At 48.9% G+C, this 27,782-nt stretch overlaps 2 protein-coding genes across 9 annotated transcripts in view; one reads left to right on the plus strand and one right to left on the minus strand.

Moving 5' to 3' along the window:
• The window catches only part of SNRK (SNF related kinase), a 55,769-nt gene extending 50,414 nt beyond the window's left edge, over positions 1-5,355 (plus strand). For all 5 annotated transcript variants that reach the window (XM_063114859.1, XM_063114863.1, XM_063114860.1 and 2 more), the window contains one exon: positions 1,531-5,355. In XM_063114859.1, coding sequence (XP_062970929.1) covers positions 1,531-2,749 — 1,219 coding nt within the window. In that variant the 3' untranslated portion in view covers positions 2,750-5,355. The remainder of the gene's footprint in view (positions 1-1,530) is intronic.
• Positions 5,356-15,215: 9,860 nt separating this feature from the next.
• Positions 15,216-27,782, minus strand: part of ANO10 (anoctamin 10) — a 205,453-nt gene continuing 192,886 nt past the window's right edge. For all 4 annotated transcript variants that reach the window (XM_063113792.1, XM_063113791.1, XM_063113793.1 and 1 more), the window contains one exon: positions 15,216-15,856. In XM_063113792.1, coding sequence (XP_062969862.1) covers positions 15,788-15,856 — 69 coding nt within the window. In that variant the 3' untranslated portion in view covers positions 15,216-15,787. The remainder of the gene's footprint in view (positions 15,857-27,782) is intronic.

Here is a 27,782-nt window from a genome sequence, read left to right on the forward strand (position 1 = left end):
GGTCAAGCCAGGAAGAGCCAGCCATGGAGAGCAGATACATGCTTTGGGGCCAGGTGGATGCTATGGGGATATTGATGATGGGACCGTTGGGATGGGTGGTTAACAGGAGACCAATCCACCCACAGCTGGACTGCTGGCATCTTTGCACACAGGTGGGTGGCAGAAAGAAGCAGGGCAGGGACTTAGTCTGTAGGTCCCAGAGTCCAGAGTCCTAGGTCTGGAATTGCGTGAGAACATAGTGACTCCACTGGAGAATGAAGTAGAATATGCCCAGTTTCAGGAATGTGATATAAAATGTGGCTTGGCTCAAAGAAGTGGTGTTTGTACGGATAGGATCCTGAAACAATGAGGTGATGTGGTATCATTTTGAGAACAGTTCCATTGTGTGTAGCTCTCCAGGGCCATGAGGCTCATGGGGAGTTTGTACGATTTTGTTGGACAGATGACTTTTTCAGAGATACTTCTTGACTTCAGAAACATTATTAAACACACCTTTTATAAACTACCAAGCAGTACTATGGCAGATGACCTCACTCCATCCTCGAGAGGTAGGATAAGGCTCCAAGTTAGGGGAAAGATGTCTGTTATAAAATCCCCAGTAGTTTTTTAAAGCTATAGATTTAATTCAGTTTTATTTTTAGAATAACAAAATTGGTGTGAAATGAAAATATCACAGTGTGAAAGTGGCTGTTTTAAATGTCTCTGGCATCAAAGTAGCCTATGGCATCTACTTTTTCCCCTGGACAAAGACGACAGTTGAGAATTCAAAGATGTTTATTCAAAACAGAGGCTAGGAAAGCCTCATTTTCAAAAGTCATCTTTGGCTACAGTGTTCTTGCCACTTGGGTGACTACAGAATGGGGAATAAAATCAAAGCTTAATTAATAGTGAATTTTGCTGTCCAGTATTCTTGTGTGGGCACTTAAAGACCTATTTATATTTAACTCACTGAGTTTTTTAATTGGAGGACAGATTTATGTATGCCAGTTATACATTGACTTTTCTCTCCAGTATTTTCATATTTAAATACATTAAACTATTTCCCCTTATTTTTATAAAAACTGAGACTTTACACCATCATGTAAAGTCAGAAGCACTGGAAATTTCAGGTGAATTCTATTAGTGATAATATACCTTTAAAGGTTGTAATCTAAGAACCAAATGAACAAATCATGTGTGGTGGTCAGGTTTTGCTTTGGCAATAACCCCTTTGTACTTTTAAAAAGTGTTTATCTTGTAGTATAAAGCTTTTGTATAGAAAAGATGGAGCCGTTTTTTGCCCCATTTTTTCTGACTGATGTGATAAAGTTGTCATTTGCCATAAGCCACAGACTGAACCGTGTTTCAAAACCACATTTGCCCTTCTGGTGTCCTTGCTGATGTTTACAGGATGTTGAATGGGTTTACAAGGCTGCTGCTGCTTTTTCTTTTCAACTCTGGGGATTTAGTCCCCGTAAATTTTATATGATGTACTTTTCTAACATCTGCATATGATTACATAACTTTTTCTTTTTCCAATCTGTTACACAGGCAGTCATGGCCAACCAAAATTGATGTACCCCAGGACCTTGAGGATGACCTCACAGCTACTCCTTTGTCCCATGCGACTGTCCCTCAGTCTCCTGCTCGGGCAGCCGACAGTGTCCTCAATGGCCACAGGAGCAAAGGCCTGTGTGACTCGGCTAAGAAAGACGACCTCCCCGAGTTGGCTGGACCAGCACTCTCTATGGTGCCACCCGCAAGCTTAAAACCCACAGCCAGTGGGCGGAAGTGTCTGTTTAGGGTGGAAGAAGATGAGGAGGAGGATGAGGAGGATAAGAAGCCCATGTCCCTCTCAACACAGGTGGTTTTGCGCCGGAAGCCATCTGTGACCAACCGCCTGACGTCCCGAAAGAGTGCTCCTGTCCTCAACCAGATCTTTGAGGAAGGGGAATCTGATGATGAGTTTGACATGGATGAGAATCTGCCTCCCAAGCTGAGCAGGTTAAAGATGAACATCGCTTCCCCGGGCACAGTTCACAAGCGCTACCACCGGAGGAAAAGTCAGGGCCGGGGCTCCAGCTGCAGTAGTTCAGAGACCAGTGATGATGATTCTGAAAGCCGGCGGCGGCTTGATAAAGACAGCGGCTTCACCTACTCCTGGCACCGCCGGGATAGCAGCGAGGGGCCCCCTGGTAGTGAAGGTGATGGTGGAGGCCAGAGCAAGCCGAGCAACAGCGGCGGAGGGGCGGACAAGGCCAGCCCCAGCGAGAACAACGCCGGCGGCGGCAGCCCCTCCAGCGGCTCGGGCGGCAACCCCACCGACACGGCTGGCACCACGCGCCGCTGCGCCGGCCCTGGCAACTCCATGCAGCTGGCCTCTCGCAGCGCTGGGGAGCTTGTTGAGAGCCTCAAACTTATGAGCCTCTGCCTCGGCTCCCAGCTTCATGGGAGCACCAAGTACATTCTTGATCCACAGAATGGCTTGTCGTTTTCCAGTGTGAAAGTCCAAGAGAAATCCACTTGGAAGATGTGCATCGGCTCCGCGGGGAATGCAGGGCAGGCCCCTGCAGTGGGCAGCATAAAGTTTTTCTCTGACCACATGGCAGATACCACCACTGAACTGGAACGGATAAAGAGCAAGAACCTGAAAAATAACGTGCTGCAGCTACCTCTGTGTGAAAAGACCATCTCTGTGAACATCCAGCGGAACCCTAAGGAGGGGCTGCTGTGCGCCTCCAGCCAGGCCAGCTGCTGCCACGTCATTTGACTGTGGGCCTGCCTGGCCGCTGGCACTTGTCCTGCTCAGAGCGGTGAAGACTGGCTCGCCTCACTGTTCCCTTTTTGGTTTTACTATTTTAAAGTGGGTGTTAGGAGCAATTATTTATTACCTTTTTATTTTGTTCGCCTGACGATGTGACAATGCATGATCTTTGTGCATGCTGCTAGACGCTACTTTTCTTTTCCAGCTGAAAAGTCTGTTGTGTAATTTTTACATTTATAATTTTAATGTGGATGATCAGGATTAAATTAAAATGTATATTTGGAACCTAGTTATAAATGGAGCACTTAGAAATTTGATGTTCTGCACTTAACCTAGAGAGAGAAAAAATGTTTTTGTTTCTTTGTGAAAAATCTAAATTCCTGTCCTGACCTATGATACGGAAACTCCGTACTCTGAGGCACACTCTGTGGTGTCTGAGACAGAACCAAAGCAATAATGCTGTGATGCTGACGGGCTGGGGTGAGCGAGCATGTGCCGCCCGGCTGGCCAGGCCTGTGCAGAGCAGAGGACAGTGAGCGTCTGCACTGAGAACCTTCAAACTATGATTTAAACATACCCACACCTGTTTGTCTTAAGCTATAGTGTGAAAAAAGTTTGGGATCTTAAAATTTAACTGAAAAAATTTTTCTTGTTTTTGTAATAGATGAGCTAAAGTACTTAGATTTATAAGGCAGCTTCCCCTGTAGTGATAAATTACAAGCAGACAATCTTACTTTGTAATGTGATGAAGTGAATTGATGATGTCTTAACTCTACTTATAGAGTGTACATCTGTCTAACAGAACAAAAAGATGCTCTGTAAATTCCTTCCTGTAGGTCACACCGCTGGGTTTCCTTTAAAACCACATAGGTAGAAGAAACCGTAGGGCCTAGTACGGAAGCAGAGGTGCACACAGATGTTTGCAAAGTCACACCCATGAATGAAAACAAAACAAGAGTTAGTGGATTTGTTTCTCAGGAGTTTGCTAATTAGGTTGTTCTTTTATCATTTCCATTTATTACGTCCTTTGGCTCAAGCTAGCTATGGAAATTGGCTGATCAAAAAATGCATATGAGAAGGTAAAATTCACACATACAGCAAACAAAAATGCACAAAGCCTGCTTTGTAACTTTTTATTCTGGAAGTATTTTTCACTTTGCCTTCCTGCCAAAAGAATAATGAAAGAACTCTTGCTTTGACCTATTCCTGTATAAAGACTACTTTTGACCAGATAATGATCTCTTGTGGCATTTTGTCTTTTAGAACACAGTATATTGAAGATTGCTAATTTTGGTAGGGGCCAGATGCTGTTTTTTCATGCTGTGCCCTGAGGGTCTTAAAAGCAATGCATGGTGACTTGGTGATAGAATGTGGCCACTCCCACACCCCCTTCAGCCTCCTGTGATGTCTCTGAAGTGACCAACTGAGATGCATCTGGTCACATAACTCGGAGAGTGGGCAGAGCACCAAAGAACTGCATTGTGTTGGTCACTTTCTTCAAGTACACACTGACTCTGCTACTTTAGGATTAATGTAGTTTACTCAGAACTCTGAATTTCACAGTATACTTACTAAACTAAGTAAAAATGATACTTAAAATACTTTACTTTCTAGACCTATGCTAGATATGTTTTAAGCTACAGCTCTAGTTCATTGTGATATTTATAATTGAAAGCTACGAGAATAGATGTGTGGGTGAAGCCATAGAACATATTTGCTTGAAATTCTTGAGCAGGGATCTTATATAAAGGGCCAGAAATAAGATGTGTGGTTCACATAGATGGTGAGCGTAACCATCTGTATTAAACGTAGGAGAGAAGTTTATAAAAGGGCATTGGCAATAAACTCTTTGTTGCAGCTGTTTTCCAAGTAATGTAAATATTTTTTCCTGTGATTATGTATAGCCTTGGAATGGCACCTTTTAACTAACCCATATGTGTTTGGTTTTCAATGGTTTTTTATATTCAAATGTATATATGGTGCTCACTTTAGGATCAGCAGTGTTGACCATTTATGCTGCATAGCTGTATTATAGCCTTATAGTTGTGTGTGGGTGATTGGCCCTCTGGGTATTCAAATGTCAGTCTGAGTGGTGTCTTACTCATTTGTTCATAAGTGGATGATTGTGCCTGTGTTGTATGTCATAGTATGTCGTCACCTAAAAGGGAGGGAGCGAACAACCATTACATTAAGATAATATTGGACCAAACTACTTACTTGCTCTAAACAGTTACTTGTACCCCTTAACCTGTCTTCAAAAGTTACATATAGTTACAGTAGTGTATAAATTAAATATTGTGGAAAAAGTTAGTCTTGTATTTTTCTGTATGTGTGTATATATATAATTATGTACTTCTGGCAATTCTATCTGTATTAAAGATGTGACAATCTTGACACCGATTTTCAGAATAGCCAAGAGACTGAATTTGAGTGAAGATATCCCTACCAAGTAAGAATTGATCTGTGTTAAGAGGGTACAAAATTATCAGCTGATTTGGTCAGTTGCTTCCAATGCTGGTTGATTTTCCTCATTGTGTAAACATTGACAGGTATGTGTCAAATGGGAAAAAGTCCAAATAATAAAGTGACATATTGGTGTTCAGCAATATAAATCATGTCCCATGTTGTATTTCTTCTCATGAATGCAGTTTTGTAGAATCTCAGTCCAGTTAGACCCAACTTCCCACATACCCTGCACCTGCCCCGCCAGATGTGGCTGAAAAACGTAATTGTGACCTTCTTGCTTTAATCTCATGACCATGTATATCAGGCGGGCCCTAGGACTGCCCATTAATTATACTTTATTTCTGCATTTTATCTACATTTCTCACTCAGCTGGTTATCGTGCCCCCTAGTAACTGAATAAACAATCACTTAGAATTGCCACAAGCCCCCACTTCTGCCTTTCTTTCTTCCTATGTATCCACATGCTCTGTCCTTTCTCCTACTGGTATGATTCCAAGATCAATTCCTCCACTTACACCCTAGATCCTATCCCCTCTGGCAGCCACGAGGACTTTGCTTCGGTCATTCTCTCCTTTCTCTTGCATCATCTGTCTTTGCTTCTCTACTAGACCATTCCTAACAGCAAACAAAAACAAACGCGATTTTATTTCCCTATCTTAAAAAAAGTTCCCTCTCTAGCTGTTGCCACATTGTCACATTTCTCTTTCTCTGTTCTCTTGAGCCTTTCCGATCAGGCTCTTGCCGCTATCACCACCAAAACTGCTTTGCTCAAGGTCAGCAGTAACCTCCGTGTGCTAAATCCAGGGGTCAGTTTTTAAAAACAGTTTTATTGAAGTATAATTCACATACCACACAATTCACATTAAATTATATAATTAATGGTTCTTTAGTGTATTTTCAGAGTTATGTAACCATTACCATAGTTGATTCCCCTCCCTCTGCCCCCACCCTCAGGTAACCACTAATCCAGGGGTCAGTTTTCAATCCCATGTTAGAATGTGACTAGCACTGTCTTCCTCGTAAACTTCCAGCTTTCAGTACCGCACTTCTACCTTACTGCGCATCAGTCCACTGGCTCACTCTCCCAACCTCTGAACTTGGAATGTCCTTAGGTTGAGTTCTGGACTCTTCTATCTGCTCAGCCAATCTCTTGAGGATTTTATTCAGTCTATATTTAGCCCACATCTTTCCCGGGAACACCAGATCTCACCTATCTGACTTCTCTACTTGGATATGTCTAACACGCATCTCAATTTTTACAAGTCCAAACCTCCTAATCTTTCTCTTCAAATCCTTACTCCCTTAGAGCTCCGCATCTCAATAAATGGTAATCACACCTTTTTAGTTTTACGTAAGCCAGAAACCTTGTCACCCTTCACTCGTCCCAACATTCACTATATGAGCAAATCTTACTTGCTTTTCTGATCCCTTCTCATCACCTCCACCACCCCCGCCCAGGTTCATCACAGCATCATCACCCCTTTGGACAACTGTAAATGCCTCTTCAAGGGCTTCCCTGCTCTTGCCCTTACATTTCTCTTGTCTGTTCTCCACTCAGCGATATGAGTGACCATCTCGAAAGCTAAATCCTGTTATGTTTTGAAAGGGGTTTAATTTCTAAATATTTGGAGATTTTCCACATACATTTTTGTTATTTCTAGTTTAATTTAATTTTGGTCAGAACATGCCTTATATAATTTAAGTCTTTATTGAAACTTGTTTTATGACCCAGCATCTGACCTATGTTGGTGAATGTTTTGCGAGTGCTTGGAAAGTGCTGTTGTAAGTGGGGTGATTTAAACATGTCAGTTCAAGTTAATAATGTTCAAGTTTCCTGTCTCCTTACTGATTTTCTGTCTCAGTTTAGCAATGATTGAGAGAGGAGTGTTGAGATCTCCAACTGTAATTGTGGATTTATCTATTTCTCCTTTTAGTTTTATCAGTTCCCATCCCCAGCCACCTACCCTGCCCTCCCACCCTGTGAAATTGAAGCTCTGTTGTTAGGTAAATACACATTTGAGATTGTTAGGTCTTGATGAACTGATACCTTTTATAATCATGAAATGTTCCTTTTTATCCCTGGTAAATTATTCTTTATTCTGAGATCTACTTTGCTTGGTATTGATATGGCCACTCCAGCTTTTTTTGGACTTGTGAGAGTACATCTTTTCCCATTCTTTTACTATTAACCTACCCATGTCTTTTTAGTTTGTTTTTTGTAGACAACGTATAGTTGGTTCTTGCTTTTTTATCAAATCTGCAAATCTTTCTCTTCCATTGGATTGTTTAGAGTAATTACATTCAGTGCAATTATCAATATGGTTGAGTTTAAATCTACCATCCTCCTAGTTGTTCTCTGTTTGTCTCATTTGTTCTTTGTTTCTTTTTTCACCTTTTACTACCTTCTTTGGGTTTAACTGAGCACTTTTTATTATTCCATTTTATCTCCACCATTGGCTTATTGGCTATGCCTTTTTTATTTTTTGATGGTGGCTGTAGGGTTTACAATATATGTCTTGTAATGTACCACAGTCTACCTTAATATAATAGCATTTCGTGTAGAGTGGAAGAACCCTACAACTGTATTCTTCTATTTTTCTCCTCTTGTTCTTTGTGCTTTTATTGTCATACATTATATTTTTACATATGAATAACTATTGTTTTAAATAGTTAATTTTCTTTTTAAGAGATTAAACGTGAGGGGGAAATGTATTTTACCCACTAATTTATCATTTCCAGCATCCTTCATTTCTTTGTGTAGATCCACATTTTGGTATTTTCCTTCTTTAACATTTAGAATATTCTTTAATGTTTCTTATAGTGTGGGTCTGCTGGCAATACATTGTTGACTTTTGCTTGTCTGAAAACGTATGTTTCTTCCTTTATGAAGGATATTATCAATGGGTATAAAATTCTAGATTGACTTTTTTTATTGCAATGCTGGAAGTTGAATTTTACACTGTTGCATGCTGGATTTTGTTGTATTCATATAAAAAGTGTTGGATTTCATTTTGGAGTGCATTTGCTTGAAATCAGTTGGATCCTTTTGGGTCTCGCTTTTAAACTGTGTTAGGGTAGATCCCAAGCAGTCTTCAGTCTAGGGCTAATTTGGCCCACTACTGAGGCAGTCGTCTCTAAGGACTCTACTGAGGCCTTTCCACTCTGGCTGGTAGGAGCATGAACTATTCACAGCCTTGGGGAGGTACTGAGCATTGTTCAGCCTATTGCTGCATGGTTCTTTCTCCATCTTCAGGTAGTTTTCTTATAAGTACTGATCAATATTAAACCAAAGGCTGCAGATTTTTGAAGCTTGTTCACTCTTTCTGCAGCTATTACCTCCTCTCTGGCTATTTTGCTCTGCAAATTCTATCCACATTGGTCTTTCTGAACTTTCAACTCTGTTCAACTAAGCAAGACTGCCAGGCTTTGTTTGGGGTCCCCTCCTGTCTTCTGGCAGCTGCCTCCAGGCAGTGAGTTAGGGCACTCACAAGACTCACCTCATTTGCTTCCTTTCTCTCAGAGGGTGGTTGTCCTATGCTGTCTGTTGCTCAATCTCTGAAAACTATTGCTTCATATACTTGTTTGCTTTCCTAGTTGTTTAAGGTAAGAGGGTAAGTCAAGTTCCTCTTACTCCATCATGGCCAGAAACAGAAGTCTAAATCATGGGTTACTCTCCTGCTCAAAATCCTCCCGTGGCTTCCCACCTCAGATTAAAAAGCCTAGTCCTTCTGTAGTGGCCCACAAGGTCCCAGTCTGTCCCCTGCCCCCATTACTCTCTGATCTCATCTTCTTACTTACTCTGCTGTGGCTACAATGACCTCCTTGCTAGTCCTTAAATAGGCTGCACACAGGACACATTAGACTTCAGGTGGCCCCTTGGTAATCCATGGCCCTTCTGCCCCCACAGCAACTCAGCAGGGACGGTATTTTCTCAGACTCCTGGGATCTGGGGGGAGAGAGGTGAGAAGGGAAAACAGGACGTAGCCATTCTCTTGCTTGCGGGGCCTGAGCACGTTGTGTTTGCTGGGGAGTCATTTGTATTTTTCAGGATCCCTGACTTCAGGACTAAGCTGTTGGCTGGAAACCTCACTCCAAGCAAGATGTTACAGACTGGGACATCAGGAAGAGAAAAAAGTGAATCTTGGCCCTTGCCAGTTCATAATGCCCTGGGTGAAGGAAAGGGTGATTTAAATTAGCACCAGTTGATGGATTAGAGCTGGTCTGCATGGCGTTGCTGTCAGGGTCAGGGGAGTTTCAGGAAGGGCGGAGCAGGGAGGGAATGGGGGTACAGGGAAGAAGGGACTGAAGAGTGAGAGCGTGATCAGGTCATCTGGAGGTCCTGTGCAGCCACAGGAGACACAGTGGACTGCTGAGAGAGAAGAATCCATGTTGCTTCTTGAATCCTTTATCCTTGCAAAAAGACTCCAAGGTTTCTGGATTGGAAGACAAAGAATGGGGGTGGCGTGTGGGGAAGGCACTGGCCAATACAGTGTCTCTGAATGGAAACCAGCGGTGAGGGGGAAATGAGACTGATCCAGTGTCCTGCTGGCAGCGCCGGCTTCATGTGCGTACAACCTGTCTGCTCATTCGGGGCCCCGTGCTTAGAAAAGCCCCACTCTTGGTTTAATGCCCTGCTGTTGTCTTGAAATTCTTAATAACTTGTGAACTCAGCTCCTGGTATTTTCATTTTGTCCTGGGCCCTGCGGGCTATGCACCTGGCTGAGGATTCCTTCGTAGGGCTGTGCTCGGCAAATACGGTGGGGAGGAGAGGGGAAGACTTTGGTGAGCAGCAGAGGCCCCAGACGAAAGCCCTGGGGCCACCTCAAACGTGGGGTTGAGGAGTGAAGTGTGGGAGAGTGGGAGACCAGCAGGTGAGCCTGAGAACTTATCAAATCTGTGCGGTCTGCAGACCAGAGGCTACTCTAAGGTGGAGGGGAATGAGAGAAAAATCTAGAAGAAGGTCTTGTGGAGGCCTGAGAAAAGTCAGGAGAGACGGAGAGTAGTAACACAGATGGGGGCTCAAGAAGGGAACTGGGGGTCTGGAAAAGGAAATTCTTTTCCTCTTAGCTGCTCTGTCCACTCCCCTCCCCGCTTTCTGAGGGTGTCTCCGGGCTCTACTGCCTGGACACCTCCTTCATGTCCGCAGTTCTCTCCAGCTGTGCCATGCCACCTTCAACCTCAAATTCTGATACCCTCCCCATTGACCCATGACCTGTGTGCCACTAGGATAGTCTCTGGGCAGAAGAGGTGTGGAGTGCAAACCTTTTCTCCAAAGCAGAGTTCACAGACCTAAAAGTGGAGTGTGTGGATGTTACTTTGATAGCACCCACAGAAGGGATGGGCAGGGCAGGGCAGACATGTTTTCCCCATTTCATGGGGGATGGTGGGGGGTGTATTAAGGCTCAGGAAGATAAAGGACCTGGTCAAGGACACAGCTCCAATCTGATCCTAGAGCCCACGCCTCAGGCTCCCACCTGGATGGGGAGAGGTGAGACAGAGGATGACACTATCTCAACTTTGCCTTTGACCTTTTAGTGCCAGAAGGCTGAGCAAAGTAATGTTAAGGCATCTGACTATAAGGTTCCACTCCTCTAAACCACACGAGAGCTATTGCACAACATATGTAAATGCATCTTGTCATCTTCCTAGCACCTGAAAAACTCCAAATTCCCTGACATATCTGGTCCTAAGAGATTGTGGATGTGTAGGAGGGGCAGCTTATTCTACCTCAGGTGCTAAGACCTACTCTCACAACACTTCCTGAAGAATTCCAGTACACTGAAGCGTCCCTGGTCTGGATGGCCATTCCCTGGGAACAGCTGTCTGGGAGGAAAGTGGGGCTGGGCGAGAACTGTCCCTCGGCTCTGAGCATGATCTGTGCCACAAGCTCAGGGGACAAACTCCATCATACTTCTCTGACTTTTTTAATCACATGAGGCCCCCACATACCAATCAGCAGGAAGCTTAGAGCCTTCTCTTCCCTGCTGAGTGGAGGACGCCACTCTGCACTGCCCAGGAATCTGAGGGCTTACACAGGACGAATCTCAGTCATCTGATGCCAGGTGTGGAGCAAGCTGGAAGAGTCTCTGTGGCCCTGTACCCTGTTGCTCCTCTCTGCCCTGGGCCCTGTTGAGGCCCCGGATGCTTGTTGCTCCACATCCCTGGCAGCCCATAGAGCCCCCCACACCTGGCACCATGGTGACAAGTCAGTGCAGAAGGAGGCTGACTCTGCAAGGGCCCTTAGCATGAGCCACTCCCGGGCAGAAACCAGTAAGGCCTTCCACCCCCGCTGTGGTTCTCAGACTTCAGTGCACAACAGCGTCCACTGGGGTAGATTCCTGGACCACACCACCACCAGCTGGCTCCTCAGGCCTGGGTGGTGGCACTGGGCATCTGCATTGAACAAGGTCCAGGGATTCTCCCCCAGGTCTGTGGCCACCCTCTGAGGAATCAGAGGCCCTGTTGCTGAGCCTGACCCCTGCCAGCCACATGGCCCTGATTCCAGCCTCGCTGCCCACCCTGGTGCAGGCTTTGGTTGGGTCCCCTGGGCTAGTGCACAATACCTCCTAACTTTGACTCTTAAAAGAGTTGGGATAAACAGCTCCCACACCCTTCCCTTGTGCCTACTTGAATGGGTCTCCCCCAGCACCAGGAAAAGCATCTTCCTTCCCCTGGAGAGGCTGTGGCCCCTCTCATGGTTGGGACAAAATGGTGCCCCAAAGTCTGAGGTGCTTCCAAGCCTTGGCAGAGGGGCCAAGCCCCTCCTTCAGGTCCTGTTGGATTCTTGTAGGCACCAGAGGCTCCAGCTGCTGTCAGGTCCCTTTCTCTTCAAGCCACCTGAGGGTGGGGTGTGGAGGGCATGGAGGGAGCCCGGAGCCTCCGCAGACCAGGACCCACAGTACCTGGCTGTTTGCCAAGGCACCGTCCTTGCAGGGCCATAGGATTCTTAAAACTCAGTAAGGACCAGCCTGGACACTGTGGTCCTCGTACTGTGGCCTTCCACCTCCTCAGAAGGGCAGGAGCTGCAGGACTCAGGTGCGGGGAGGCAGACTGCGGGGCTGGCGGCAAGCACGGTGCCAGCAGAGGGCGAAGGGCAGTTGAGGGTGCGGGCTGTGGAGACAGGCGCCCTGCTGTGAGTGGGGGGACTCACAAGGACCCCGTGTGCCTCAGCTTCCTCATCCACACACAGGAGCAAGCGAGCCAGCGGCTCCCGGCCCTCCCGCCTTGCCGCAGGGCTGGGAAGCCCTGGGTGTTTGCTTCTTGTTTGCTCCCGAAAGCTACTAAATAACGATCCGTTCTCAAGTCTGGGCTTTTGAGCTGCTGGCGGGGAGTGTGGCAGTGTGGCCGCCGGGACGCAGAGAAGGGGCCGGGCCGCCGCCTGATCTCCCCCCGGCAGCCACAGCCCCGGTCTGCTCCGGGGTTCCCGTCGGCCTCTGATGCAGGGACTTCAGTGCCCTGGAGGGTGAGAGGAGCCTCCTGTGTGGGCTGTGATGCCCTCACCCCCATGGAGGTGCCCAAAAAATGTCAGCGGGACAGAACTCAGTGTGGCAGTGGCTGGCTGTGCGGGAAGAGCTGGCTGTGAAGAGAATCGGGTCTGGGGTCAAGTTCCCCTGACAGTCTGTGGGGCTTGGTGATAGTTTGCACCTCATGGCTTGAGGGAGACAGTTTAGGGGTGCATGCGACAGTGAGGGGAAACCTGTCCCTAGCTGTGTTCCATGGGGAGGCCGAGAGCGGAGCTCAGGGCAGGGCCGCGGCAGAGGTGGTGGGTGGCAGGGCCCCGGCTGTGCAGTCAAGTCCCGGAGCCCGTGGACAGTAGCCTGTGCCAGGACAGTGCTTCCCGCCCAGCAAGGGCCGCCCCCGAGGCTGAGCAGCCTCGCCTGAGGGAGAGGCCTGTGCGTGAGAACCAGGCCCAGCACTCCCCTCCTGCCCTCGGGCGTTGGGGTCCCCTTGGTGGCCGAGGTTCTTTTCCCATGACCTGCCCTGCCCCGCAGAGCAGCTCTCCCTCATCCTCCTTGAAGGCTGCTCAGGGACTGGGGGAGCACTGGGCTTGGGGTCTAACGACCCGGTTCCGGTCTCCTCTCACTCACCAGGGTGGGCAAGTCCCTCCTCCCGTGGGCCTCATGCCCTCATCTGAGAAATGAGGGGCTTTCCTTGGGTGCAGAATTGCCTTCCCAGCTCTGTCCCTGCCTCATGTATCAGCAGACACTGCTCTCAGCCTCCCGCTCTCAGCACCATGTCCTTATGTACCTTTTCTTAACCGGGCTGGGGGCTGGCATCTCTGGTGTGCGTGTTCGTCCCCAGCAGGCAGGTGCCTCCCAGCTCTTGGTAGCTCTGTGGAGGGAGACGGGCTAGGAACAACCTGAGGTGAGTTTTCACCCAGGTGGAGTCCTCAGGGGTGTCGGGAGAACCAAGTAAGCAGAGTGGGGAACATTCTCTTGGGTGAAGCCCCCATGGGCCTCAGGCAGCACAGCCAGGGTGGGTGGTCATCATGAGAGGGTCCCCCACCGCGGCTGGCAGGACAGTGGTGTGGGTGACCTGCGGGCTGAGGTGAGGCCAGCAACAAAACAGTGGCCAGAAGAGTCGGGAAGGAGGAAGTGAAGTGCAGGGAGCAGGGAGAGGCGGGTGGTTCCAGAGGGAGACCACGACCAGTGGGAACAGGCTGCTTGAGGCCAGCGTGTGCGTGAGGGCTGGGACGGCACCGTCCTGTGTGTCTTCCTCAATTCAATTAAGGAGGGACTGCACAGTCATGAACGCAGGGAGGCCTGGGTCTGTGCTGGCCCCTCACAGAACAGAGGACGGCTGGCCAGGCCCGAGATTGCCTGGCTGGGAAGCAGCTATGACCACAGGCAGGCAGACAAGCTGCTGGGTTCATGTTCTGGGTACCCAGGACCCACTGCTTCACTCCAGCTGTGTTCATGTGACTAACTCCCTGAGCCAGGCTCTGGGGAGACCACGAGCTGGGGCCAAGAACCCATTGGAATTTTTTCCGTTACAGCAAACTCAGGAGCCCCAGGGGCTCGGGGCTCACGGCTCAGGCCTATATCAGTGGCTGCCATTCACTGCCATTTTAAAACATGAGCTTGTTCTAGAAAGTGTCCATCAAACACTGAACCATCACTGAATAGTTATGGCCTGGAGTGACTCATCCCAGAGCTAACTCAAGGATGTCCGTGCTAGAAGATACAAGGGTCTGGCAGGTCCAACAGGAACAAACAGAAATGATAGGCGGGGAGGGAGTTGGGGCTCCCCAAAACAAGTGATGCCTGAACTGGCTTGATGAGCCTGCCCCCATCTGAGGTGAAGAAGGGCATAGAAGTGCCATACCTCTGAGCTGAGGGGGACAGTTTTGCCAACTAGGAGGTACGCCAGCCCCTCCCTGTTCTTCCCCCTTGCCCAGGTGGGCTGGGGCATCTGGGTTTTCTGAATCTGTAGCATCTCGGCTATGAAGGTGGTGGGTGCTGGCAGGGAGGGGCTGCCTGAGCCTTGTTTCATGAGGCTGAACATGCAGTCTGAATAGCTGGTGGGACAGGTAGGATACAGAGTGGTCCTCAGAGCTGGACCACAGCCAAGGGAACAAACAGGGGCTTTAGGGTCATGGCCTCTGTGCCTGCAGAGCCATACTCCTATGTGCCAGGCTGGCCTACAAGGTACTGTCCTGCCTGTGAATGAGGGGTGGTCCCATGGATGCCGCCAGGGAGGTGGATGGTACCACAGGCAATGGTGGCTTCCTCCTCTGCAGCTCCAGCCCTTGCCAGGGTGTCAGGAGTGGCAGCTGGCCTCAGCCTGATGCTGTGTGTACACCTGCACATGAAAGCAGCCCCAGTGCCCTCATGGGCTCCCTCAGGGCAGGTGCCAGCTGCAGCAGGAGCTCCTGAAGACGGCTTGGGCTTAGGTTGCAAGCTTTGGTGCCCGGCCTCAAGCCAAGCCCCCCACCAATCTCACTGCTCCACCTTTAGTAACCTGGCCCAGGGCTCATTTCAGAGAAAAGCAGGCCATTTGGTCCACGTGCGGGAAGCAGGAGTCAGAGAGGTGCAGGGTGCCTTTAATAGCTCAATTACACTGTTTGGTTGATAAAGGGTCTGTTAACATATTGCAAAACAGAACCAGGTAAGAGGCCCACATGTGGCTTCACTCCACCTGAGGCTGGGCAGGAACTGCCTCCAGAATGGTTCCTGTGATGGGCATGGTGGGCACCCCAACCCACCATCCTGTCCATGGGTCCTTGGGCTGTTGTCGGGTCAGGAGTGAGGGTAACACAGGGAGCTGGCAGCTCATCCGTGGCAGAGGGCTCTAGGGCAGCAGTGGCTCTGGGGCAGTCAGGTAGCTGGAGTGGCACGTGCGTCCCAGGAGGGAAGCTGGAAGGGGCAGTACAGGGGCACTGCCAAGACCTGCCTGCCTGAGCTGGGACCCTGCAGAGTGAGAGGGTGCTGCACGTGGGAGCCATTTCATTTGGCCAAGCATTGGATCTGGGTTCAGGCGCCATGATGCTACCAAAGGTACCCTCCCGCCCACGTGCAGGCAGCAGGTGTCACGCAGACACAGGCCTCCGTGGACAGGGCAGCTGGGAGTGCCGCGTGCTCAGGTTGCCTTCTCCTTTCCACCTTCCCTCGCTTCCTCTTTCAGGTTCTCGGCCACAAGCTTCATTTGCTGTTGAGAAAACACAGGACAACAGGTGAGCCATGCAAGCCATGTGGTGGCACCTAAGAGGTGGTGGAGGTCCCCACTCTCTGCGGTTTTGAATTCCAGGGAAGTGGTGACCCCCACTGCCATGGCTTCCTGCAAGTCTCTCTGTGTGTGTGACTCTGACAAGATGGGAAACAGCCAATGTGGGAGGAAATGCAGCACTGTGTTGTGCGAGCCCAGTGCAGCAGGGATTTTAAGGACACTAAAATGAGAAGCAGCCGGCATCTCCTCCTCCCTGGACGTCCAGGATGAGAGGGGTGTGGGACAGGGCCTGGGAGAGGACGGGGCACTGACTTGGGGCCAAGTCTCTGCTCTGCCCCTACAAGCTGAGCGACATAGGCAGTGTGACCTCGCTGGGCCTGAGTTTCTGCATCTGCACAGGGAGAGCAATGGTGCATGTTGTTCAGGGTGGCTGTGAGGATTATTGTACATGAAGCTCCTGGCCCAGAGCAGACACCCCAAATCATCAGACATTTTTTATCAGCCCTTTGTCCCTATAGCTGTAGGACCACCTTCCACCTCATCTCACTGAGAACATCCCATGGAGTCTCCCTGAGGGTGAGGCCAGGATGGAAGTGCCCTCCTGGATGGCAGGATGGGAGCTGCAGGGACCCATCAGAAGGGGAAAAGCCCCCATCACGCATCAGGCAGCCATGGAGGTGGGGAGTCCTGCTGCTCCCAGCCTCCCACCTCCCCCAGCCCAAAGGTCCCAGCCACCTCTGCCTTGGGGATGCTGGAAAACATTTACTATAGCTCTGCCATGTTTGTTGAATAAATGAATAACTACTTTGGAATTTAGCTTAACACACGCACACGCACACACACACACATTTTCGACAACAGCTGTTTACTCATGGAAAAACAAAACTCTAAGCACAAACACTGCTGGTGCCCTGGGTACTTTGGGAGTCCTGAGTGCCCCACAGAACTCAAGGGAATGCCAGCTCCCTCTGGCTTTCAGGGAGAACAGCCCCTTTCACATCAAAAGCCTGTCTCCTGCTTCAACGCAGGTTCACTTCTCAAGGATCCTTTAGATCTAAAGTATCTCAAGGGAGCCCATTTAACTCCTGCCAGTTCTCGTCTTTCTGAGAGGAGTCTGTCTTCCACAGGGTGGCGCAGAAATGGGCTCCTGGAGGCTGACCCCTCTCCATTTGGGCTGGGGAGGGGACTGCCTGGTCCTTGCTCATCCATGGTGAAGGGATTAGAAGATGGCCTTTGATGGGGGAAGGCGCCAGGTGGAGTCCTGGTGACCAGCTTACCAGTGGGGGCAGGGTCTTTCTGTAGCGGCTACAGCATTTCAGCAGGCCTGGAGCAGGGGGTGGACACAGGAGTTAACATTGGCAAGAAACACACCCTGTCCAAATGACCCACGGCTGCAATGTTTCTGTAACCTTCCACCTGATAGGGTGATGGAGAGGTGGCTTTAGTTCACAGACCTGGAGAAGCAGAACTGTCATGTCCCATGAGAGTCTCCCCAGAAGTTATTTTTTGTATCTGCTACCTTTTCCATTACTAACACTTCAGGCCCTCCCACACTTTCACTCAGCCTGTTAACTACTCATGTAATATACCCCCTAAAGAAAAATATTTCAGCACAGGTTCACTGCAGACTCTGCTTCCTGGTGTCATTTAATACTTTTAAGACTTTTAAAATGTCTTTTTAAGAGAGAGGACAGAGAATGAATATGAATCTATTTCCCCATCAACAAGTAACTATAAGAAATTAAACGTTAAATACATTTAACTAAACTAGAATAATGAGTATAGAACATTCCCTAGCTTTCACAGCATCCTGCAGCCACATTTCCCTGGCATTCCACATAGGTAGGAATATTAAAATGGGTAACATCTGAGGCTCTTTTCAAAGTGCAAATTGCTCCCCCATTTATGTGTGTGGCTATGGCTGGGAGCCCTGTGATACCAGGTGGCAGGGCTCAGAGGTGTCCAGTAGCTCTCCCAGGAGAGGTCTCCTGGAGGGAGTGAGGCCTCCTACTCCACAGGCTGGAGCAGAAGGGCCTTCTCCTCTGAACAACTAAGATCTAGGTGATTTTTTTTTGTCTCACTTTTTGGAGCTGCCCCTGTAGTGCCCCTATTTGTCCTTATAATCAATGGGCTGGTGGGGGCTTCCTCAGTGACCACGGTCCCCTTCTCTCAGGCCCAGGGTCAGGGACTTCACACAGATTTGAGGAGGAACTCAGAGCCTGCTTGGCTGGGATCCTTCTACCTGCCATGTCTGCCCTACTCAGGGAGCCTATAAGAGCTGGGGGATGTCAATGGGGTCACGGGCCGTGTGCACTGGCCTGCACTGCTGGCAGCAAAGGTAGGAAGGACAGCCAGAGACCCTACAATTCTCGCTGTCTCTGCCCTTTCCTTCACCTGTCCTCAAACAAGCTTCTTTAAAAGCCACAAATGATTAAGCCTAATGGCTTGGTCAGTTGGGACAAATCCACCCATAGTCCCTCCCTCCCTGGCTGATCCCTCAGGGCCTGATCTGCTGCACAGGAGCTTTGTGATCCCCGAGTCGGGCCAGAGCTGAGAGGCATCTCAAGGCCAGCCTGGCAGTCCAAGGAAGATGGGGGACAAGCAGGCTTATGCTCCCAGAACCTTTGCAGTACAGTGATGGGCCAGGTGATTTGCTCCCAGGAGCACTCTGCTTCCCAGGGCCGTGGTGGGGAGCTGGGGCTCAGCTTGACCCCTCTGGGTGTCCTCATGCCTGCACTCCCCAGCTGGGAGATGCTGAGTGAACGGCATAACCACAAATTGAAACCTGTAGCTAAAGCCTAAAGAAAAACCCAAGCAACTTGGAGGAAATGAGCTGCAACAGCCTGGCTGCCCGAGGAGTTAATTGGCACAAGGTCAGTGACTGACTCCAACCCTTCCCTGCACAGAGCTGGCAGGCTGGGCCAGCGAGTCTGAAAGGTAGAGTCAGAAGCCACCACATTTATGGCTGTCTGACTTTGGGACGACTTCTCTTGGGTGAACCGATGCTATCTACTGTTCACGGGTAGGGATCCCCTCAGTTTGGGGTTGTGCAATTTTAACAGCAACACCCCATTTGTCCTTGGTAGTGACTGTGATGCCAATCCCCTCCCAGTGGAGCGCAGGCTGCACCCCAGCCACAGTCCCCATGCAAGCATGCTTCTCACACCCTCCACGCAGGGAGACGGTGAGCACTGGCATTAAGAATTAACTTCAGAATCACAGAATTTCTAACTGGGAAGAAGCCTTGAGGATGACTCGGTCCAACGGCCACTTAAATGCAGACTCGTAGGCCCCCTTCCTGGGACACTCCCTGGTCTGAAGTGGGGCCCAGGACTCTCTGAATCTTTAATGACCCTCAAAGTTTGTCCACTGACCATCCCAGGCTTGGAAGTCTCTGGTTTGTTGTGTGCCACCTTTCACAAATAAGCAAGCAGGAGTCCCAAGGGGTGAGGATGGGACCCCCAGGCCACACTCCAGCTGAGGGGGCCAGGGCAGTCCCCCCAGGCACCAGGCTGCCTCTTGCAGCTCAGCTCTTTGGCTTCTTCTCTTTAGCAAACTTGGCTGGGAGGTGTGGGGGGAGATGGGGGTGGGAGGAGCAACATTATCCCCTTAAAAACACCCTGGCTTCTTTGGGGATCCTTAAATTAAAACCTTCATAAAAATATAAGCAGGATAATAGAGCTGACTTCTTCCCTATAAAAAGTATCAGAATGACGAGAGAACAGAATTTTTCCCCAACTAGTGACTCATTAAAACACTCATGCTCCAAATTATTCTTTAGAAAGCAGACTAATTTTTGCATCGTTATTAGTAATGATTATAGTAGGAATCTAATCATTAAATGCACCTCACTCCCCCACCCCAATTCTGATTTAACTGGCCTGCTGTGTGGCCTGGGAATCAGGATTTTTGGAAGTTGACCATGTGATCCTAACATGCAGCTGAAGTGCAGAGGCCCTGAAAAGAGGCCATGCCTCTGAGCTCCCCCAGGTGTGGAAGGGCGGGCAGGAAGGGAGACACACTGGGAGCCACCCACTCGAGCTGTGCACACACTCCTCACCACCCCTGCACCCACAAGGAGGGTTTCTTGCAACGTGGCCTGGGGACGCAGCAAGGCAACATGTGTGAGGACGTGCTGCTGGCGACAGCACAGAATACACAGCCATCTGGCAATGCAGATGAAAAGGACAGTCAAGACCTTGCAAAGTACTGTATTTTCACAAAGACTACTTTTATGTGTTATAGCTACCGGAAAGTTGACCTCGAACAAGCAGCATTCTGAAAATATTCGTCATCGTATTAGATCATTAAATATCTGGGCTTGTCCTGGGCCTGGTGATGCCACTAGGCTTCTGACAAGCCCTGGCAGCAGCAGGCGGAGGGGCAGGAGGGCCCATGGAAGCAGCCCAGGTGATCCCGGGAGAGCTATGCCCACCTCTCCCTCTGCAGAGGTTGCTTCACCTTCATATTTGACAAAAGTAACACTGGAAGACCTGCCAGCAAGCAAATGTGCCAGTGCTCTCAGTCCCTGCCTGCCTCCCAGCCAGCTTTTCTCCCAGTCGTCTGCACATCAGGAACAGCACCGACACAAGCTGTGTCTGCAACGCCTGCCCCCTCACCCCTGCCATGGTCTGCCAGCAAGTTCTGTGCACCCCACCTTCCAAGCACACCCGCTTCTCCTGTGAGCACCCGAGGCTGCCACCCCTGTCTGTGCTCAGATCTTCTCCCAGACTCTTCAACTCTTGTCCAAAAGCAGCCCAAGCAATGTTTTAAAACAGGGGCCCAGAACATGCTGCTGCCAAGGTTTCCCATCACACTTGGGGCTACACCTAATCCCCTACTTTTCTCTTGTCCCCATCCCCTGTGGCCACACACTTCAGCCTTGGCTCTGCTCCAACCACCATCTCCCTGCTTCTGGGCCCTCCGGCCGCCTGCCTTGCCCACTTTGCTTTGCTGCTCAGTCCTCACCGTCTCCTCCCCAGCACAGCCTCCTGTCACCGACACATCCCTCTACTTTAATTCCTGCACTCCACTCATACCATCTCGGTTTTTCACTGTTTGCATGCATGTTTTTTCTAAGTGTTCTATCCTACCTGGTGTGTACTCTCTGGAGAGCAGGGCCACAGCAGCGTCTGGCATTGAGTCGGAGCTCAGTGAATCCTTGTGGAGGTGTGACCAGCACAGCTTCAAGCCCACAGCAGCAGCCAGAGAGATTCTAGCTCAGCTAGTCACCCCCGTGTGATTAAGATGAACAGGAGAGGCCCCCCATTTCCATGTGTGTATAAATAAGAAATACTCAAGTTCTTGAAGTCAGCGTCACTCTCGGGACCACAAGTCTTTCAGTCACGTGATTTCATACACATGCTGCTGGGCTTTATGTCAGTAGTGCCAGGATTTCAGAGTTCCCAGCAGCTACCTGCCCTGGTCACAATACAGATTTGGGCGCCAGTTGCTAAGATTCTGACTCAGTGGGGGCAGGATCTTACGTCCACAGCTCAGGGGTGTCTCTTGTGAAGGTAAAGGTGGTCTGTAGTCACAGCTGGGCGGGAGGCGGGAGGGGGACACTCAAGGGCCACCAGAAAGGCTGCCAATTAGCTTGGTTCCAGCCAGAGCTGAGACTCCTCCAAGAAAATCAAACCCTACTCCAAGAAAGCTCCCAGCTGGTCCATCAGGTGAGATATGAATGTCCACACGGTTCATTAGCTGCCTAAGCTAACCCTGGGGAGGGTAAATGTTAGAGTAAAAAAAAACAAAAAAAAAAACAAAAAAGTTATTTGGGGGATGTTTTTCTCAAATGCTTTTTTGAACCCTGCTTTCTCTGCACATGAGTTTCAGCGCAAAATTTTCAAAGCAGAAGTTAAAAACACTTTGAAAGGGAATTTCATAGATATCCTGAAACTGCAAATGACTTCCAATGGAGTGTGAGGAGCCCGGAGCCCAGAGGCTCACTTTCCACCACCCCTCACTCGTTCTGATGCTCCTGGAACAGGCCGCCAACTGTGTCCAGTTAACTACAGCCGTCTCTCAAATCTGGCTGTTGAAATCAATAGATGCTGCCAACACTACAGCCATGGAGTTCCACAGGTGGCTAAAAGGAGGTGGATGCTAAGGAAAAGGATCAAGCACAACTGACGAGAGGAGGACCCATGCCCTTGGCTGGGGAAACATTATCAAGCGCAGCAGCCCTCATCAGAGCTGCTCAGTGCCCCCGTCCTTTCACGCGCCATCAGTGAGAAGATGCTTGTATTTTCTTCAAGTTATGCGCACACAAAATGTGATCCTTTCCATTTCTCTAAAGTACAAGTGGAATCACTAAGCAGTTAATGACACTAACCCTTCCCCAGGAACCCCAGGCTGCAGCATTGGTGGACACACTCCACCCAGACTGTTTCCCACGTGCTGTGTGACCTGGGCATCGGAGTCTGGGCATGGGTTCCGTGCTTCAAGGTTTCCCTGTGCCAGCTTCACACCGATCTTGGCTACTTCTGCATTCTCTGCACTTCTAATTGTACGTATACATCTGCTTTTCTTTTCTCCTCCTGCTTTGTTGACATGACATAACTCTTAATGTTTGTTATAATCTATTCTCTGTGTGCAAATTATATTTACAGTGACCAGCACTTACATTATATTCCGGGCACTGTTGTAAATGCTATACATATATTAACTCATTTACTCCTCATCTCCGCCCTGCCAGAGACTTCCATTATCCCCAGTATACAGAAGAGACAGAGGCACAAAGAAGTTAAGAAACTTGCCCGAGGTCACAGAGCTCACAGGAGGTTTGAGCCCAGCCTGTCTGGCTCCAGAGCCCGGCTCCTACCCTGCCGCTGCCCCGCCCTTCCCTGATGTTGAATGTCGACTTGTTCCATTTTTGTACTATTGTAATTACATCACCCAACCATCTGCCCAGGTCACCTGTGCTGTGAGATTCAGATTCAGCTGGATCACACTTCCAACCCATGAGGTTTTGCCAGAATTTCTGGATGCTCAGTGAAGCTTACATTTTGTCACGTCACACTTGGCTCAGATTTTCCGCTTCTACTAAATCTCTGAAACCAGGGCAGTCTGGCTCTGGAACACATTGTGTTAACTTCTATCCTGATCTGTCAGCATATATTTAATCAAGATATTAAAAGGTGCTTAAAACCCCAGAAAGGAAGTTTCAGAATCAATTCTGTGACAAAGGGGGAAATTTTCATATTTTAGCAAATAATAATGCAAAATAGTATAGAAATCAGTTTGCCCCCAAATAAGAGTAGAAAAGACTAAGTTTCTTTTTAAAATTACTTTTGATGGCATCTTTCAGTGAAGTAACTACAGCTACAGGTGTGATGTTATTTTTCAAACTGAAATGTAGAGATGAAATCCTCTGTCCAGGTTCTGCTACAATATGGTATCGGGCTGTTTGAGAAGACAGCAAGCTCTGCAGTCTTCTCTTATCCTCAGCCACATGATTAGGACACATTCAGTTCTGTTACTAGGACATTAACCCCGTTGTTCAGGTCATCCAGATGACCAACAGCATCTGGTCTGGAGGAGACGCTTCTTGGACAAGACTTACACAACATGACTTACTCTGGAACTAGCTCACTCCTGACTGGAACAGAGGCAACCTGCTGCTCCCACCCCTGCCCGGAGGAAGGGTGTGCTGAGGGCCTTCAGAATGAACTCCCATCCTGCCTGGAAGCCCTGGAGGGAGGCAGAGTTCTTCTCTCACAGCACCTGTGTGCCAAGGTCAGGGAGCCCATGTGTAGTCAAACAGGTTGCTGAGTCCCTTGGGTGATGAGACCCAGGGGGGTTGTGACCAGCCAAAGCCAAGGTGACAATCTAGCCAGTCCTCACTTTTACTCAGGTGGTTCCAAGCTGATAGCCAGAGACAGCCCGGGGCTCAGGGTTCAGTCTGAGAGAGGAGGTGTGGACAGCCAGAGGACACAAGTGTCTGCTCCAGAGAGACAACCCCCACAATGAACGCTGTGGCTGGGTGACATTTTCAGACCTCGGAACTGAAACCGTGTCAATTTGGTTAGGTCAAGATGTGACTTAAAAGCCCAAAGAATAGAAATAAACACCACTGATAAACCACAGGAATCAAGAGATCTTTAAATGGACCCCGAGTTGGGGTGACTCAAGGGTGACCCTCTGAGGGAGGAGCCTGTGGAGGTCAGAGGTAATCCAGTGTGCAGCCTCATAAGTCACAGCTTTACTGTGGCATGAGAAAGAAACCCAGAGTTTAGAAAACAAAAGGATGAGTTGAACAGTCTACTGAAAGAAATGAAACAGTCCACTGCCCACATAAGGTTTCAACAAAAGTTTAACTTAAAATGAACCTCTCTCTTAAATATCAAGGGGGAGTAAACTTTAACCTAAGAAAGCACTGCAGGTCACAGCACATGGACAGAGAAAGTGGGAGGCGTGGGAACGGCGGCGGCAGCGGGAGCTTCCTTTGCGTGGAGGAGCTCCGTCCCCCTCTGAGCGCCTGGGTAGGTGAAGGTGTCCTGTAAGGAGGGGTTCGTTCCATCCTTCATGAACACCAAACCCATCACCAAAGTGAAAACAGATCCTTATAAAAAGCAGCCTCAATTTCAGGCCACAGAGAAAGCACAAATGTTTCCTATTTTCCGGCCATCTTTAACAGTCTTCCCAGGGCAGTCTATCTTTCCCCATCTGAACACTCTATGACCCTTTGAAAAACACAAATATCTATATCCTTTACTAATGTCATCTAATCTTTAAAAATCAACATTATGACTAAAGCAAAATTGATATTATAATATTATGATTATTACAGCTCTACATCCGGTTCCTGCGTGAGAGATTGCCATGTACCCATCAGCCCTGGGGCGTGCTTGTCCCCGGCCAGCACGGCTGCCCTGGGTGCTGACAGCTGAGCAGTCAGAACTGCTGGTATTGGGTGCCCCTTCCGAAGAGCCCAGGTAGAGCTGGAGACAGGAACAAGTGACTCGATTAGCTTTTTTCCTCCCTGAAATAACACAGTAAGTGCTAGGCAGGGATTCTAGCCTTCATTCACTTGACATCTTTTTCCCTCAGAACAGTAGATTCTCACTCTGTTTTACTTTAATTTTCCATTACCTACATCCCCTCCTGGGTGGGTGGCAGCCCCTGCAACAAATACTGACTGCTAGATACAGACTGATGGAAACGTCATGGAACAGTCCTCACTGCTATGCTACAGGGTCTTGAGCACATGCAGCAGCCAGTCAATATTTTCTGAAATCTAGAACTAAAGTGACACAAGACTGTTCCAGTTTGTGACAACAGGCTATCAACACCCAGCTGGGAAGGCCGGCCTGTGGCTCGCTTGGGAGACTGCAGTGCTGATAACATCAAGGCCACGGGTTTGGATCCCTATATAGGGATGGCTGGTTAGCTCATTTGGGAGAGCGTGGTGCTGACAACACCAAGTCAAGGGTTAAGACCCTCTTATCGGTCATCTTTTGGAAAAAAAAAAAAAACCCATCTGGGGTACCCACACCACTGAACTATCAAGGGACTACCTTTCCATTATCCTTCCTCCAGGTCCGACCTTTTAATGGGGTGGGTGCAGTTAGTAATAAGTTAGATGAGTTTTAAAGTACATGCTTTTTTTTATTATCAATTAAGAAATATTATACAGGCATGAAATTCATCTCTTAACTGTCCTAGGAAGATGTCCTTCTCCTTGCAGGCAGGCTCCTGTGGCTTGCTGTGGACAAGGGGAATAAACTGTCCTGTTGTTCCCTCTGACTCGTGTGTGTGTGTGTGTGTGTGCGTGCATGCGTGCGTGCGTGCGTGTGTGTGTATTTCTGGCTGGTACAGAGATCGAACCCCAGATGTTGGTATCATCAGCACCACACTCTAACCAACTGAGCTAACCGGCCATCCCATCCCTTTGACTCTGGAGCCTAAGGAGTCCTGCCTGAGGATTTGATACTATCTAGGAAAGTTGTGATTTCAAGGATTCACCTGTTTCTTCGAGCCAGGCGAGTAGGAGATCTGGTCTACATAATTTTTGTTTAAAGGAGTTCCTGTTTCTGACTGGTGGTCAGTCTTCTTTCTGAAAGCAATCTGAGATAAACGTTAAAAAAAAAAAAAAAGAAAAGAAAAAGGAAAGAAGGAAGCAAAACAGAAAGCAAGAAAGAAAGAAGAGAGAGAGAGAAAAAAGGCAGGCGTGTGTGTGTGTGTGTGTGTTTGCATGTGCCTGTGTGTGTCCAAATCAGCTGCCTCTGCAGCATCAGGAGGTGATAGTGAGCAGGCGACCATGCCTGGACTTCCCCAGCTGACTTCCACCTGCCCTAGTGAGCAACCCCTGGTAAGAGGAACAGGCCATCCCGGACAGAGGCGCCTGTGAGTAAGGGTGGGGCTTTCCTAAGGACAGGGCTGGTGCCTGGGATCTCTGCCTAGGGTCTGTGTGGGGGGAGCCAGTGCTGATACTGACATAGGAAAGAGGACTGGGGCCTCAGGAGTGGCCTAATGGGTTTGTCTTCACTGTCCTCTGGGAACAGCCATATTTGGTACCCAGCTTTAAGGTTTTTCTTCCAGCTGTAATTACCTCTTGTTACCCCCATACCTTCAGTCTCATCTTGGGGGTGCTGTGGAGAGTGCAGGGGTTGGGCAGGAGGGAGAGCTTGAGGCAGGAGGGAGCAGCACTGTCAGGAGGTGGTGGTAGTTGGGGTTTCACAGCAGAGGCCCAACGTGGAGCTGGGAGCAGCCGAGGGCAGCCTGCTGCTTGGGCTGAGTAAGGAGTGGACAGAAGATCCCCTCCTCATCTTTCCCCAGATATTCCAAAGAAAGATTTGCAAGCAGGGAGGGCAGCTTCTGTGGCTACGCAGGACTTCACCGCCCACCAGAAACACTGTGGCTCTCAGTGGAAGCCACTTCAGGACCCTCAAAAGAGGTGTGGAATGGTTCACTTCTAAGTCCTACCCACTCGCTGACGAGGAGCTCTGCTGAGGCAGTCTTCAGAGAGCAGATAGCCCCTTCCTCCCGAGCTTGGTGGCAGACACCAGAGCTCCCCTGAGCATGGCTGGGAGCTGTGCCTGCCCTGGCAGGAGTCCCCAAGTGACTGAGTCCAGGGTTGGGCTCGAATTCCCAAAGAGAGGCCCCCTGTGCAGATCTGAGAATTGGTTTACCCACACTCAGGGGACATGTATGTTCTTTAGGTGATGCCAGTATTACTAAAGTTAGGTATGTTATTGAAAAAATATATATTTTTTGTGAATTCGGAAAAAGAACAAAACCTAGGACTAAATGTTACAGTTCTATCTACATAGACCGTTCAGAAGAATATGAAAAATAGGAAGAGAAATGGTAAGATGCACTTCACAAGGCTCACAAAGTCACTGTAAAAGAAGCTACTCCCAGCTAGTCTCTTCATCCCAACTCCACCTGTTTCTATTCACTACTTCTTTTTTTTTTTTTTAAGATGACCAGTAAGGAAGGGGATCTTAACCCTTGACCTGGTGTTGTCAGCACCACGCTCAGCCAGTGAGCAAACTGGCCATCCCTACATGGGATCCGAACCCGGGGCCTTGGTGTTATCAGCACCACACTCTCCCGAGTGAGCCACGGGCCGGTCCCTCTATTCACTACTTCTAAGTATAAAAATGTGGCTGTATTATATGCTTTTAGAGCAGCAATGGCTTATTTCTCTGTTCCCATCACACAAACACTTTCAGAAGCTGGAAAGTTCTAGAAAGACGGTATCAAGCCCATGCGACAGTGCTCTCTTTGGCTGACCTTTAGAAATGAGATCAGTTACAGTTTAGGTTAAGCTGTCTGCCAGCCCAATCCTGCTTAAACCATATGGCTGCAGACAAAAGATTTCTAACCTAAAGTCATGATATCCAGAGTGTGTCAGAACTCTACATCCTTGCTTTGCTTTTTAGAAACATTAGCTGATCTATCT

The sequence above is a fragment of the Cynocephalus volans genome, chromosome 11 (assembly GCF_027409185.1).
Source record: "Cynocephalus volans isolate mCynVol1 chromosome 11, mCynVol1.pri, whole genome shotgun sequence".
Taxonomy (NCBI): Eukaryota; Metazoa; Chordata; class Mammalia; order Dermoptera; family Cynocephalidae; genus Cynocephalus; species Cynocephalus volans.